The 15664-nt window shown below is 43.0% G+C and overlaps 1 protein-coding gene across 1 annotated transcript in view; it reads left to right on the forward strand.

Annotated features, from left to right (window-relative positions):
- The window catches only part of tprb (translocated promoter region b, nuclear basket protein), a 243904-nt gene that overhangs the window by 184854 nt on the left and 43386 nt on the right, over nucleotides 1-15664 (forward strand). The window contains exons 39-40 of the mRNA XM_072511248.1: nucleotides 3411-3506; nucleotides 15327-15518. Of these exons, the coding sequence (XP_072367349.1) occupies nucleotides 3411-3506; nucleotides 15327-15518 (288 nt within the window). The remainder of the gene's footprint in view (nucleotides 1-3410; nucleotides 3507-15326; nucleotides 15519-15664) is intronic.

Consider the following 15664-nt stretch of genomic DNA (forward strand, 5'->3'; position numbering starts at 1 on the left):
TTTAAGTTTCATCACTTCTGGATAATTCAAGTAATAGTCAATAATGATGAGGTAGTCCTAGCTTTGAAAGTAGAAAACATCTATTCCCACTTTAGACCATGGAATTGTGGCAATATCCATCATTGTGAATTTCTCTTTCTGTTGAGGAGACTGGTTTCTTTGACAAACGTCACATTCAGAAACATAATTTTCAATATCAGAATTTATGCCAGGCCAATACACGGATTGCCTCACGCATTGCTTATATTTCTCAATAGCTTGGCGTCCTTCATAGATCTGGGTCAGAATCTGTCTTCTCAACTTTGTAGGAATGACTGTTCTATCCAGTTTGAGTAAATATCCATTCACCACAGAGTGGTCATCTTTAATATTTCTGAAGCTGGAACAGCTTGCATTTGGCCATCCATAAGTCATGTGATGAAGCACTTAATCCTTTGCTGTTTCTTCTTTAATGAGTCATTATTTGACGTCAGAAACAGGTAGGCCGGGATCAGCCGAAATCCCGGCCGTAGTGTGTCAGCAGCATGTCAATTTGAGCTTCGATCACCTGTACAAGATTTTCAAGTTCAGTAGCACTTGATAAGGTATCTGCAAGGATCAGATCTTTTCCTGGAGTACATAACTAGACAAAAAGCATAGCATTTGTTGCAATCTGGGCAGCATGTCTTCTGAATTATGTGAACAAACGCCCTATAATCAGTCTCAATCACAAATGTAGGTAGACCATAAACTTAATAGTGAAATTTTTCAACACCGGCCACCAGACCAAACCATTTTTTTTCAATCTGCATAGCCTTGTTCTGTGGGCGCTCATGGCTCAAGAAACCTGCTTCTGGTCTCCACAGATCATCTGTGGTCAGCTGCTATTCCGTCTTGACTCGCATCCGTCGAGATCTTTGTCTCCTTTGTCGGATTGAAAAATGTGAGAACTGGGGCTGTTGTCAGTGCGGATTTAGGTCGGACCATTCCTTTTCATGTTGTGAAGTCCAAGAAAAATAAATATTTTTCTTGGTCAATCGTCTGAGAGCTGTCCTGGATGAAAGATTCGGAATAAATTTTTCAAGAAAGGAGACCACTCCAAGCATTCTCAATACTGCTTTTTTTTGTCTGCCGGAACAGGCATTTTGTTGATCGCTTTTGCTTTATCACTGTCCGGTTATACACCATTCTCAGATATGAGATCTCCAAAAACTTCAGTTTGGAAATCACAAATTGCCACTTGAATTTATTGACCTTCAATCCATACGGATCAATGTGTCGTAGCACTTGCAGTAGTCTGGAATTGTACTCTTCTGGTGGTGCAGACCAGATGATCATATCATCGATACACCCCTGTATCCCATCAATACCTTCTGTTATGGTTTCCATTGTTCTTTGGAAAATTTCTGAGGCAGAGATAATTCCAAAAGGCATGTGGTTGAAACAATGTCTTCCATACAGCGTGTTAAAAGTGCAGAGCTTTCTGCTGGACTTAACAAGTGGTAGCTGCCAAAATCCTTTCGAGGCATCTAACTTAGAAAAAAGATTAGCATGTGCCATCTCCTGTAATCTCGCACTTAGGAATTGGATAGTGCTTTCTTCTGATAGCTTATTTAGATCCTTTGGGTCTATGCATATTCAAAGACCTCCTTTAGGCTTTTGTGCACATACCATGGAACTAACCCAATCCGTAGTTTCAGTTATCTTGGATATGTTCTGCATACGATCCAGTTCCAGATTGAGACATTCTTTGAGAGGGGCTGGTATTCTTCTCGGAGGGATGTATTACTGGTGTAGCATTTTCTTTAAGCTGTATTTTATAGGAAAACGGTAACATACCCATTCCAATTAATATATTTAGAAACCGAGCAAGGACGTCCTGTCATATTGCTGTGAACCAACACATTGATTGGCACTGTGAATCCTTTTCACAAGATTCAGCATCAAACCAGCATCAACACCTAGGAGCGAATGATGTATTGGCATCAACTATTTCAAATTGCACTGGCAGGTTGACTTCATTGTTGCTTACTGTTAGATACACCATCCTCTTGTGCTAATGATGTTGCCATTGTAGTCCCTCAGTTGGCATTTAGTAGCTTTAATTGAAGGAGGGCACTGTATTTTAGAGAGGTCTGGTTCAGTGATCTGATTTGCATGAGCTCCAGTATCCAACTTAAAATGTATTTTTGACCCATTTACTTTTAATGGTTCCAATCTTTCTTTAAATGAACAGATGATATCTGCTTTAAATGTTGCTCGTCAGCACAAGAGGATGGTGTATCTAACAGTAAGCAACAATGAAGTCAACCTGCCAGTGCAATTTGAAATAGTTGATGCCAATACATCATTCGCTCCTAGGTGTTGATGCTGGTTTGATGCTGAATCTTGTGAAAAGGATTCACAGTGCCAATCTCCATCTCTCTCCCAAAAGTCAAGGAGGCATGTTATATTTATATGGTTGCTCGATAGCACCATCTAGTGACTAGAGTAGTAACATTACATTAACCCTTCATGTGCTTTACAATATTCACATATTGTGACAGTACAATATGAAGAATAGAACTGGGACCAATCTTTACAGACATTTTTGATGATTGCCATTGCACATTACAAACATTGCACCTTCAATGCCTTCAGGCATCCCGACAATCCTGAGGTTTTGCCTGCTGGAGTGATTCTCCAGACCCTCCACCTTCTCTATCAGATTCTTCTGGCTCTCCCGCATTACTCCCATCTCAGCCATCAATGAAGCCAACTGATCCTCAAACTCCCCCACCGCCTCCTCCACCTTCTGGATTGCCAGGCCCCTGAACTCTAGCCTCTGCTCCACTCACTCAATCCCAGATTTAAGTTATTCCACCGCCTTAGCCAGGTCTTTCAGGGCCTCTTTCCTCTGCTGCTGAAACATCTCATTGAGAAACTTATATCAACTGCTCTGTCGACCACTGGGCAGGCAGGCATCGCAGCCCCTTGCACTCTGCCATCTTTTCCTGTGGCGCACCACGAAGACTCACTTTCTCCAGCAGCTTTCCTTCTTGCACCACTCCTTGTCCGTGGGTCCATCCACTAGCCACACCAGAGGGATTAAACCTTTCCCAGGCACTTTTGCTCTCGTACTTCGCCCTACAGGCGGGGAAAAGACCGAAAAAACTCACCTTGAGTGGGAGTTACCAAATGTACGACCGCTCACTCCATGTTGGCACCAGAAGTGTGAACTAGATATTTATAATAATAGGTCAGTTAGGCATGGAAAAAATTAATGTTCGTGCTAATGTTGCCCACATTGCATAAGCATTTGTTTCCTGAAGTTCCAGTTCTGAAGCTCCTCCGCGTAACCATTTCGGAATTACATTTCACTTTGTACAATTAATGTTTGTACATTTACAGTACTGTAAACCACTGTGCTAAAATTTGTGTTGCCAATATAGGAAGAACATTTGCAGGAGGTAGAAGAAAGTGCAGAAACAGGCACTGGAATGCAGATGCAGTCAGAGAACCTGGATTCGCAAGACTCTATGTCACAGGTGAGTTAATTGCTGCTAGTCTGCATTGACACTGAAATGCAGATGCAGTCAGAGAACCTGGATTCGCACGACTCTATCTCACAGGTGAGTTAATTGCTGCTAGTCTGCATTGTGCCATAGAAATTTTCTTGTATATGTGTGCATCTCCTGCCATTGCACCCAAATGTTTAGACTGTGTTGCTTTCAAATCAAGAAGGGTTAGGGTATGGAATTGAACTAGAGCTGAGAAAGGAAGCAAAGTTATTGAGCAAAGGGGCGCAGTGTACAACGGTCCAGAGCATCGGCGGTGTTATACTACATAAGGCCAGCTGATGAAGAATAGAACTGGGGCCAATCTTTACACACATTTTTGATGAGTAGCATTGCACATTACAAACATAGAGCAACTAATGCAATAACCTGTTCAATCTGTATCTATTTATATGTAGTTAACAAGTGAAGTGTGATGGAGGGTAGTGGGGAGCCAGAATAAGGTGGACAGAATTCGAAATGGGGATTATATGGTGCAAAGAGGCAACACTGCTGCAATCATTAGACACATAGAATCCTTACAGTGCAGAAGGAGGCCACTCAGATCTTTTGAGTCTGCACCAACCCTTTTTAAGAGAGTCTGGAAAGCTTTTAGGAAATATATAGGACAATGAGGTGAGGGTATTCATTTCATAAGTGTGATTTATGACTACAAAGTAGCGAAATGGGGAAAAATGGCAGTAAAATACGAATTAAAGTTGGCAATCGTTAGAGATAAATCTAATACATTGGGGTTAAAATGTACGAAAGTAAATAGAGAACCCTTTCATAACAGCAGCACTAAAGATTCGAGCAACAACTAACAGTTTGGAATTTGGGGAAAATAATTAAACCGGGATCTGTCTAATCTAGAGTAAATTAAAATAAATATCGAGACCATTGAGAGGCTGGGGTGCCGGGCTGACTGTGACCAGAAGGATCTGGGTTATAAGAAGTATTACTGGCAAGTGAGAGCAATCACTGTCTTGTGGCAGACTGACCCAACAACCAGTCAATCATTTAACAAATACTGATGGTAAAGAAGCAATGCCACTACAACTAGATGGAAGGAACTTACACAGGGCCCATAATGCTAAACAACCATCAGGGAAGGATGTAGGAGTTGAATACTTGAAGCTCTGGGTGAGTACAATGGGTCAACTGTTGGCTTTCGGACATTTGATCTGTGAAATGCTTTCCTACAGCAACATCCTGTGAGGACTTTATTTATTTATTTTAGAATTGGCATAAAGTTGGATGTTGCAGCTTCATGTGGCATAAAATTATGTGCACAATGCCATGTCATGAGAATGTTGAGATCATTTATTGTTCTTGTTTGTATGTGTGAGCAGTGTTAATTGATCATCTCAAAGTGTAGTCCTGAAATGGTTAAGAGAATGATGCAGTACACACAGGCAATATTGTAAAAATAAGACCATTTTAATGAACCAAATTCCTTATAACCATAATTGGAAAATAAGGTCTGGCAGGAATCGCAGCATTTTCTTTTGGTTGGGTCACATCTTGGAGTTGTACTGCTCAAAGAAGGGGAAGAGGGTCGGTGCACGGTTACTTGTGTTTTTCCTGCCCTCTCGTTTTCATCACTCTCTTTCTTATCCTCCCATCACCCTCCTGACTCCTGTTACAGCCTGACAAGACTATTGAAGGAGCATTTCTCACCAAATGGGACATTGGACAGGATAGTGATGACCACATCTGATGTCATGTAAAAAAAATCCATATTGATTGTTAACATGAGCAAAGTTTATTGGCTGGTTTACAGTGATGTGTTGAAGTGAGATGGAAGAACTAGCAACTTGCTGATCAGTTCCTTGGAAAGCAAATGATTATGAGCCAAGGACTGCTTACTGTGTCTAGAAGAAACACCAAAGAAGAGGAAAATATGACCATGAAATTTGCAACACAAGCTTTGGAAGGCAGGCACTGATTTTAAAGCTGGCAGCTGATTAGAAAAGACAGCTCAATAGTGCATGTTCCATCTAGTATTTGTTTTCCTATGCCAGGTGGGATCACACTTAAAGTGATCTTGTTCTAACTGGGAATAAACATAGATTCACAAAACACTTTCCTCTCCCTTTGCATTCAAGGTTCCTGCAATACGACTCACAATAGAATGTTAACAATTTACAATTATGAACAATTAATAAACAACAGTCAATAATTAACGTTTCTGAGGATGTTGTTTTCTGTGGTTGTTGGTGAAGCTCTGGCATCTGCGCTTTTGTGGACTGCAACCTGTTGGCATTTTTGGTTTAGTTTGGACATCTTCCGCAGCTGTCTCAACTGGAGTTGAGGTCATGTGTGCACGTCGAATCCATGGAATCCCTACGGTGCAGAAGGAGGCCATTCGGCCCATCAAGTCAGCACTCCGCAAACCTAAGCACAGTTCCCCACTCTATCCCCGTAACCCCACCTAACCACATCTTTAGACATTAAGGGACAATTTAGCAATCCACCTAACCTTCACATCTTTTGGACTGTGGGAGGAAACAGCAGACACTGGGAGAATGTGCAAACTCCACAAAGTCACCAAGGCCAGAATCAAACTTTGGTTCCTGGCGCTGAGGCAGCAGTGCTAACCACTGTGCCACCGTGCCGAGGTTGACTTGGTGTTAAAATGTCCTCAACTTGAGGTACTGTCTCCCACAGTTTCTGGTATTGTCAGGTTCTCAGGAATGTCTTCACTTGGCACAATTTGCTGTGGACTCTGGAGAACTAGTTACAGTTGCTAAAAGTTGATCAGTGTGTCTTCTCCATACTACATTGTACGTTATCCCAAATTTGAACAGTGTAGGAGTCTGGCCCTGTCTGTGCTAAGACAATGACAGATATCCACTTCTCACTGGTGGTATTTCTTGCCAATACCTCCTGCCCTTTCTGTAAAACACAGCATTTAGCCCTGTTCTCATATTGCAAACCTTACTTTGCTGGTTCCTCAACAATTTCTCTTGTCTTAAGTGGCTTCAGCAGATGGAACGCTATGCACAACTGACGTTTTATGATAAGTAATGCCGGAGAACTTTGGGTTGTTGAATACGTTGTATTCCTGTACGTCATCACTGATTGGCTTGTCGTTTAGAAAATGATCCTTGCTCACCAGTTTCAATTAATGCTTCATTGCCTAGACAAACCTTTCAACAGCCTATTTGTGGCAGGATGGTAAAGAGCAGATTTGATGTATTGCATAGAACATACAACATGCAGTGCAGAAGGAGGCCATTCGGCCCATCGAGTCTGCACCGACCCACTTAAGCCCTCACTTCCACTCTATCCCCGTTACCCAATAATCCTTAGTAACCTTTTTTGGTCACTACGGGCAATTTATCATGGCCAATCCATCTAACCTGCAAGTCTTTGGACTGTGGGAGGAAACCCACGCAGACACGGGGGGAACGTGCAGACTCTGCACAGACAGTGACCCAACATTAATCGAACCTGGGACCCTGGCGCTGTGAAGCCACAGTGCTAATCACTTGTGCTACCGTGCTGTTGGGTTCTGTTCTCCTTTAGATAATTTGTGAATTCTTATTAAATGAACTGTGGCCTATTGTCGCTAACGCGTTATCCAGGGTAACCAAATCTTGCAAAAATCTCACCTTTTATTGTCACAAGTAGGCTTACATTAACACTACAATGAAGTTACTGTGAAAAGCCCCTAGTCGCCACATTCCGGCGCCTGTTTGGGTACACAGCTGGCACGGGAATTGAATCTGCGCTGCTGGCCTTGTTCTGCACCACAAGCCAGCTGACTAGCCCACTGAGCTAAACCAGCCCCTATTCTCTCCAGTGGTTAGCACTGCTGCTCGCAGCCAGGGACGCGGGTTTGATTCCAACCTTGAGTGACTGTGTAAAGTTAGCACATTCTCCCTGTATCTGCATGGGTTTTCTCCGGGTGCTCCGGTTTCCTCCCACAATCCAAAGATGTGCACAGTAGGTGGATTGACCATGCTAAATTGCCACTTCATGTCCAAACGTTAGGCAGTGTTACAGGTATTGGGTTTGGACGTAGGTAGGTTGCTCTTTCAGAGGGTCGGTGCACATTCGATGGGCCCAATGGCTGCTTCCTACACTAGGGATTCTATGACAGTCTCCATAATGGCAACTTCAGACCATTTAGAATGCGTATCTACCATAATGCCAATCATTCGTCCTTCGAATGGTCTGGCATAATCTATATGCACTCATAGCCATGGGTGTAATACCGTTGGTGACGGCAGGTTTCAAACGTTTGTGCAAACCGAATACTTGCCCGCCCTCTCCTCTGTTTCACTAACGAGCCGTGGCCATCAAAAATAGCTTCTTGCTATCTCGTTTATCCTTGCTATCCCACAAAGACCTTCATGAAGCTGGTTTAGAACACATTTCCTTAACATTGGCAAATGTTGACCCTAATTCCCTGGAGCGGACCAGACTGAGCGGATAGTTTTAAGTCTTCGGGTAACATATGGTTTCAACTTGGGTTTACTCCCAAGGTTTTGCCACGAAGTATCATGACCATAATTTCTGACAGTATTGGATTATTTCTGGTATACTTTTTAACTTGTCCTGCCGCCACGGGTGTTATTGACTTTTTTGAAATAGTAAACGTTTCTATTCGAACTATTCATTGACTTGTAATGGTTACCTAGTCCATCAGTATTCTCATGGAGATTTGATTGATATTTTATCGAATGTGTATGCTGACTACAACAAAGTCCATTTCTGCATCTGGCTTGCTGCTATAGATAGTACCGATATGTGGCCCCAGTATCGTTGTCAGTGGTTGGTGATCCATTCGTAAAGTAAATTTCCGTCCATGTAGGCATTGGTAATACATTTGATTCTAAAAATGATGCCAAGAGCTTCCTACTCTATCCATGCATAGTTAATTTCTGCTTTTTTCAGGGATCTTGAGGCAAACATTTTTTAAATTTAAAGTACCCAATTAATTTTTTTTTCCAATTTAGGGACAATTTAGCGTTGCCAATCCACCTACTCTGCACATCTTTGTGTTGTGGGGGTTGAGACCTACGCAAACACGGGGAGAATGTGCAGACTCTACGCGGACAGTGACCCGGGGCCAGGATCGAACCCGGGCCCTTGCTGCCATGAGGCAGCAGTGCTAACCACTCCGCATGTCACCCATTGATGCAAGCACTATTGCCTTCTCTTCAGCATTGGACATTGTGAAAAGCCACTGCTCCCACCCCTCTACGGTGATGTGTCGCAAGCCAATTGCAAGAGTAACTTTGCATCAAAATCTGTCGGGTCTTCTGACTTTAGTAGTGATTCTTTAGCTTGTACGAAGGCCTTCTCTCATTGATCCACCCAGTTCCATTTCCTGTTTTGACACAACCTGTAAAGGCTTGAGAAAAATTGCTAGATTAGGTACAAACATTCCATTATAGTTTAATAAACCCAAAAACGATCTAAATTGATTTACATCTTAGTACCTCAGTTATGGCTCTTAGTTTTGAACGCAATTTGTGGAGTCTCTTTGCATCTGTAACGTGTCCCAGGTATTTATTAGAAGATTTGAAGAATTCACATTTAGCCTTCCGATCTCTTAGTCCATAATCTTCTAGTGTCTGGAATGTAGCATCTAAATTTTGAAGAGCTCTTCATTTTCTCCAGTGACTTAAGATATCATCCCAAGTAGCGCTAGACTCCTTCGAGTCACTTATAATTTGATCCATGGCACATTGGAACAGCGCTGGTGTGGATGTGATGCAAAATGGAAATCTTTTGTTTCTGAATAGCACTTTGTGTCTCTTGATTGCCAACTATTGTTGTGAATCTGGATCTACATTTATCTGGAGATAAACCTGTTGACAGAGGCTCTGCTGCTCGATCTATTTGGCGAACCCCAAACTCCAGATTTCTGGAATTCATTCAATCAATCTCCATTTAACAAGCTCAAATATTGCACCAGCACTGTAAGATATTTTATCCAAGTAAGCGATACTTATCTTTCCAAATAAGATCAGTGAGTAAAATTCATTTCTCGCTGGCCAGGCGCGAACAGGGGCTGACTACTGTTGCTGCAGTCCCTAGACTCCCAAGTCGGGTCGTCTGGGCTTCCAGCTCGGCGTTATTCTTTCCTCCACTTAGAATAATAGAATCCTTACTCGATTGTAGGAATAGGATGGGGTTGTGGGCCTAGATAGGGTGTTATTTCCAAGAGTTGGTGCAGACTCGATGGGCCAAATGGCTTTCTTCTGCAGAAGGAGGCCATTTGGCCCATCGAGTCTGCACCAACCCTTGGAAATAGCACCCTACCTAGGCTCGCAACCCCATTAACGACTATGGTGTATTTCTTTAAAATCTTTGGTAGACCTGCTTTGGACCATGAGATTCATCCCTGCCCAGTTCAACTTGATTCTATCTGGCCAGGTTCTCCCCACTATGGGCAGCACGGTGGCGCAGTGGTTAGCATTGCTGCCTCACGGTGCCGAGATCCCAGGTCCGATCCCGGCTCTGGGTCACTGTTCGTGTGGAGTTTGCACATTCTCCCCGTGTTTGCGTGAGTTTCACCCCCACAACCCAACGATGTGCCGGGTAGATGGATTGGCCACGCTAAATTGCCCCTTAATTGGAAAAAATGAATTGGGTACTCTAAATTTATTTTTTAAAAAGTTCTCCCCACTAGGGCTGGATAGTGACCTTTAACGACATACAGGAACAAGCTTCCAGTCTGTCTGTTTAGCTGCGCATCTATTGCCGCATAACAGATCTGCTTCCCCGGTTTAGGTTTGAAATTTTATCTTTTGAGGGTTTAACAGCGATATGTTGTAGTTTCTCTTTGTAAACAGTTTCTGGGACCAATGAAACAGCTGTGCCTGTGTCCGTCTCCATTTTCACCAGTTGTCCAGTAAAGGAGTGACCCAGTAATGGTTCATTGTGCCCACACTGGTCAGTACGTTTAATGACATTTCACCATCTGGCTGTGACTTATTGTCATTTCTTGGCACCATTGTTGTATCACATGGATCTTTTTCCCTCGATTCGGTTTACCATTTGATACACTTAGTTCTTGCTTTCCCTCACTCTTGTTTGGAACTTGTTTCTTTCTCCAACATGTATGCCTGATGTGCCCCCTTTCCCCACAATTTCTGTATTTTGCATCTTTGCACCAGCATTTTGCTGCTGCGTGACCAGTTTTTGCACATCTATGGCAATTTCGAACCTGTGTCTGTGTTCAGGTCTCAGCTGACATTTTATGGATTCCAGTGCTCAAGCTTAATTGTTGGGCTTTCTTAGCTGCTAATTTCAAAGCTTCGTGACTCCTAACTCCTTTCTTAGGTTTAAGTTGCTTTCTGTTAACTGCCTTTTTTGGATAACTTCTTAACTCGCACTGCTCCGCCTCTATTGGTGTCATTCAATTGGTGTCACTGTAATGGATTCATCTTCTGGTTACGTTTATGGAACCTGAGCCTCTTGGCAATGACCAATTATTTTGTTGAGAAGTGGCCATATAATATCTCCACTATCTCATCATAGGTTTTCAGGCCTGATTTTATTCTGGCTGCATCAGACTTCGCAGGAGGTTAAAGGTCGATTTGTACTCTGGGGAAGGTGGGACTGCAATATCTGTTGGGAGTTTTATTCGCTTGGAGAAAATAATCAAATCTTTGAATATACTTGGGGTTCTGATCATACGGTCTGTATTGGCGCCAAATATTCCTTCCATTTTTACTATGAAAAGGGCTTGGGGAAGGAAGATGTGCCACAAAACTTTTGTCACTACCTCTCTTTCAAACAAGGTACCCCTGAGCTCGGCCTGTTTTGTTTTGAGTTTTGGAATGCCCCCAACTCTCAACTACTGTTGCAGGGCACTTAATACTCTCTGCTCCCTGTACTGTTCCAGATCTTTCTGGGCGGAGCACGTGGCTAGCTTCTTTTCCGCTTCCTCCGAAATCTGTTTACATTTCGGTTCCTTTGATGACTGCTACTAATATTGAGCACCCCTCCATCGGTGTAGCTTTGGTGTAGTGAAGTTTTTGGTTTCTTAATTCTTTTCAATGTCTTTGCACGGATTGATTGTTTTTCTATATTCATGAGTATGCCGTTGTGGCTCCAACCACCTCGTGGCCAATTTTCTTGTATTCTTAAAAGATCGGCTTGCAGATCATAAGGGTACAAACAAGAGCTTTATTGGAAAGGTTTTTACTCAACAGGCTTTAAGGATGGACTGCCTGTTTGCCCGTGCAAACAGTTGATGAAGTCATCAATACGCCTCGTCATCAGACTCTTAGTGACCTTGTTTCAACTCTGAACAAACATGACTAAACCAAAACTGAATGAGCACATGATTAGTGAGCCAGTCCTGTATAATAGTACTGTATACTAGCACTGTCAACTGCACCTTCCATCACTTTTCTGATTTGAGGGGAGACTGCTGGATTTGTCTTGCTTTTTGTGGACAGTGCATACATGAGAAAATTTCCGCGTTGCCGGGTCAATGCCCATGTTGTAACTGTACTGAAGCAGTTCGGCTAGAAGAGCAAGTACTTAATGAACACCAGTCTTCAGTACCACAGGCAGGATGTTCATGGGCCCCACCGCCTTTAGTGTATCCAATGCATGTAGCCATTTCTTGATATGACATGATGAGCGTTGAGTTGGCTAAAAACTGGTGTCTATGCTGTTGGAGCTTGGGAGGAAATGAGGTGGATCATCCACTTGGCACCTCTGGCTAAATATAGCTGAACAAAGAACAAACAAAGAAACGTACAGCACAGGAACAGGCCCTTCGGCCCTCCAAGCTTTTTCTTCCCTTTCATTGTCCACCACCATTCATGGCCTGATCTAGAGGCACCACGTAATTCTGGTCTGACCTGTTGGTTGTGGGATGGCTTCGCTATATCTATGGGATCGCTTCATACTCTACAGCATGCTACTTCTGTTGTTAGTATGCATGTAGTCCTATGTCGCAGCTCAGTCAGTTTTAGGTACACCTGGTATACCTCTAGGCATGCTTCTCTGGTTTTATGGCAATGCAACAATGAGAAATATTTCAGATCATGCATTTACAGCTTGTGGTTGAATATAATTCTACTGCTGATGGCTCATAACACCCCATGAATATCTAGCGCTCAGCAGCTCTCCGAAAGCTTGCAATTTCAAATAAACCTGTTGGACTTTAATCTGGTGTTGTGAGACTGCTTACTGTGCCCACCCCAGTCCAGCAATTGCATCTCCCCATCACTGTTTGTGATGGACATTGAATGAAGTTCCCCACCCAGAATGAATTCTCAATGACAAATGGTTCTAAATGATTTTATTCAAAATGGCAGATCCTATCAATTGCACGGATAATAGCCAAATGTCCCAGATTATGGAGTGCAAAACTTCATTGAGGTTGGAGGTTCACTGATCTGTTTGTAGCAAAGTACTGATATTCTTCAGACTCTCTGTTGCTTCAGCACAACTTCTTATCTGCGATTATGGCAACTCTCTCTTGATCCTTTAATGTTTTGAAAATGAGAATGAATTGCAGAGTGGCCAGCCAGTGGAAATTGTAGACCAGGGAGTGAACAAAAGTCATGGACAACAGAAGGTGGAAAACAATTTGTCTTTGGGAGAAACAGCCTGACTTTCTGGAGGAAAGTGAAAGTGGGCGTGCAATGTAGAGTCCAGGAGGCTTATCTGAGGCTTGCGCAGTTGGGCGCAAAGCCAGAGCAGGGAAACATTTTTCCCAACACACCATTAAAACCAACAGTAGAAACAGTATTCACACAGGAAAAAGACAATGTTGTCGAGGCGAATACTGAGATTCAGGCTACTAGACTAGAAGGGCTTGAGGGTCTTAAGGAGGAGGTGTTAGCAATTCTGGAAAGTTGAAAATAGATAAGTCCCCTGGGCCGGATGGGATTTATCCTAGGATTCTCTGGGAAGCTAGGGAGGAGATTTCCAAGCCTTTGGCTTTGATCTTTAAGTCATCTTTGTCTACAGGAATAGTGCCAGAAGACTGGAGGATAGCAATGGTTGTCCCCTTGTTCAAGAAGGGGAGTAGAGACAACCCCGGTAACTATAGACCAGTGAGCCTTACTTCTGTTGTGGCCAAAATCTTGGAAAGGTTTATAAGAGATAGGATGTATAATCATCTGGAAAGGAATAATTTGATTAGAGATAGTCAACACGGTTTTGTGAAGGGTAGGTCGTGCCTCACAAACCTTATTGGGTTCTTTGAGAAGGTGACCAAACAGGTAGATGAGGGTAAAGCAGTTGATGTGTATATGGATTTCAGCAAAGCGTTTGATAAGGTTCCCCATGGTAGGCTACTGCAGAAAATACAGAGGCATGGGATTCAGAGTGATTTAGCAGTTTGGATCAGAAATTGGCTAGATGGAAGAAGACAAAGGGTGGTGGTTAATGGGAAATGTTCAGACTGGAGTCCAGTTACTAGTGGTGTACCACAAGGATCTGTTTTGGGTCACTGCTGTTTGTCATTTTTATAAATGACCTGGAGGAGGGCGTAGAAGGATGGGTGAGTAAACTTGCAGATGACACTAAAGTCAGTGGAGTTGTGGACAGTGCGGAAGGATGTTACAAGTTGCAGAGGGACATAGATAAGCTGCAGGGCTGGGCTGAGAGGTGGCAAATGAGTTTAATGCAGAAAAGTGTGAGGTGATTCATTTTGGAAGGAATAACAGGAAGACTGTGTACTGGGCTAATGGTAAGATTCTTGGCAGTGTGGATGACCAGAGAGATCTCGGTGTCCATGTACATAGATCCCTGAAAGTTGCCACCCAGGTTGAGAGGGTTGTTAAGAAGGCGTACGGTGTGTTAGCTTTTATTGGTAGAGGGATTGAGTTTCGGAGCCATGAGGTTATGTTGCAGCTGTACAAAACTGTGGTGCGGCTGCATTTGGAGTATTGCGTGCAATTCTGGTCGCCGCATTATAGGAAGAATGTGGAAGCATTGGAAAGGGTGCAGAGGAGATTTACCAGAATGTTGCCTGGTATGGAGGGAAGATTTTATGAGGAAAGGCTGAGGGACTTGAGGCTGTTTTCGTTAGAGAGAAGAAGGTTAAGAGGTGACTTAATTGAGGCATACAAGATGATCAGAGGATTGGATAGGGTGGACAGTGAGAGCCTTTTTCCTCGGATGGTGATGTCTCGCACGAGGGGACATGGCTTTAAATTGAGGGGAGATAGATATAGGACAGATGTCAGAGGAAGGTTCTTTACTCCGAGAGTAGTAAGGGCGTAGAATGCCCTGCCTGCAACAGTAGTGGTCTCGCCAATACGAAGGGCATTCAAATGGTCATTGGATAGACATATGGACGGTAAGGGAATAGTGTAGATGGGCTTTAGAGTGGTTTCACAGGTCAGCGCAACATCGAGGGCCGAAGGGCCTGTGCTGCGCTGTTATGTTCTAAATGGGACCCAGGCCTGGAGGTGTGAGGGCTTAAATGTCTCTCTTCAAAAGGAGTAGAAGTCCAGCTAAGATTGAAAATCATACCATGTCGTAAAACGAAACAAAATATGGACTTCTGAGAAATAAATTGTACAACTTAATTGTATGGAAACCGAGATGTCATCCAGCATGAGAAACAGTTCTGAGATTTGGCATCACACACCTCAGTAGCTCCCATGTGGTAGCAAGTTTTACATTCTTCCAATCCACCGTAGAATGTAGTCAGCTGCCATTATATTCCTTAAGCGTAACACAAGGTGACGATGGAAAGTAAGCTCTTGTTGATCAAGACTGCACTTGTAACATTCTAATATATCATGCTTCCACCAATGAAATTTCTGTAGTACTTCACATGATAACCAACAGATTGTAACTGTGACACCTTTGTAGGTGGTCATTGAAGATTATCCCCCTTCTCAACTGATGGAGGACAATGAGGAGACATCTCATTCTTTGGATTTGGTACCTCAACCACCTGAACACCAGCAGAATACCCAGTCATCACAAAATTCTCAGACACAAACTGAATATATTATAATAGAGAGTGACGAAGATGCAGAAAATGAAGAGGACCAAGAGCAGGTAAAAATTCTGAAGATGGAAACCAAATCATGCTTAACCAAAACCCATGAACAGTAACAGTGATGAATACCACTGAGCAGGATGTTGCTGAATAGTTTGTAGATAATTTGGTGAAATAATTTTGTGAAAGACTACATGTTCGGAAA

The sequence above is a fragment of the Scyliorhinus torazame genome, chromosome 7 (genome assembly GCF_047496885.1).
Source record: "Scyliorhinus torazame isolate Kashiwa2021f chromosome 7, sScyTor2.1, whole genome shotgun sequence".
Taxonomy (NCBI): Eukaryota; Metazoa; Chordata; class Chondrichthyes; order Carcharhiniformes; family Scyliorhinidae; genus Scyliorhinus; species Scyliorhinus torazame.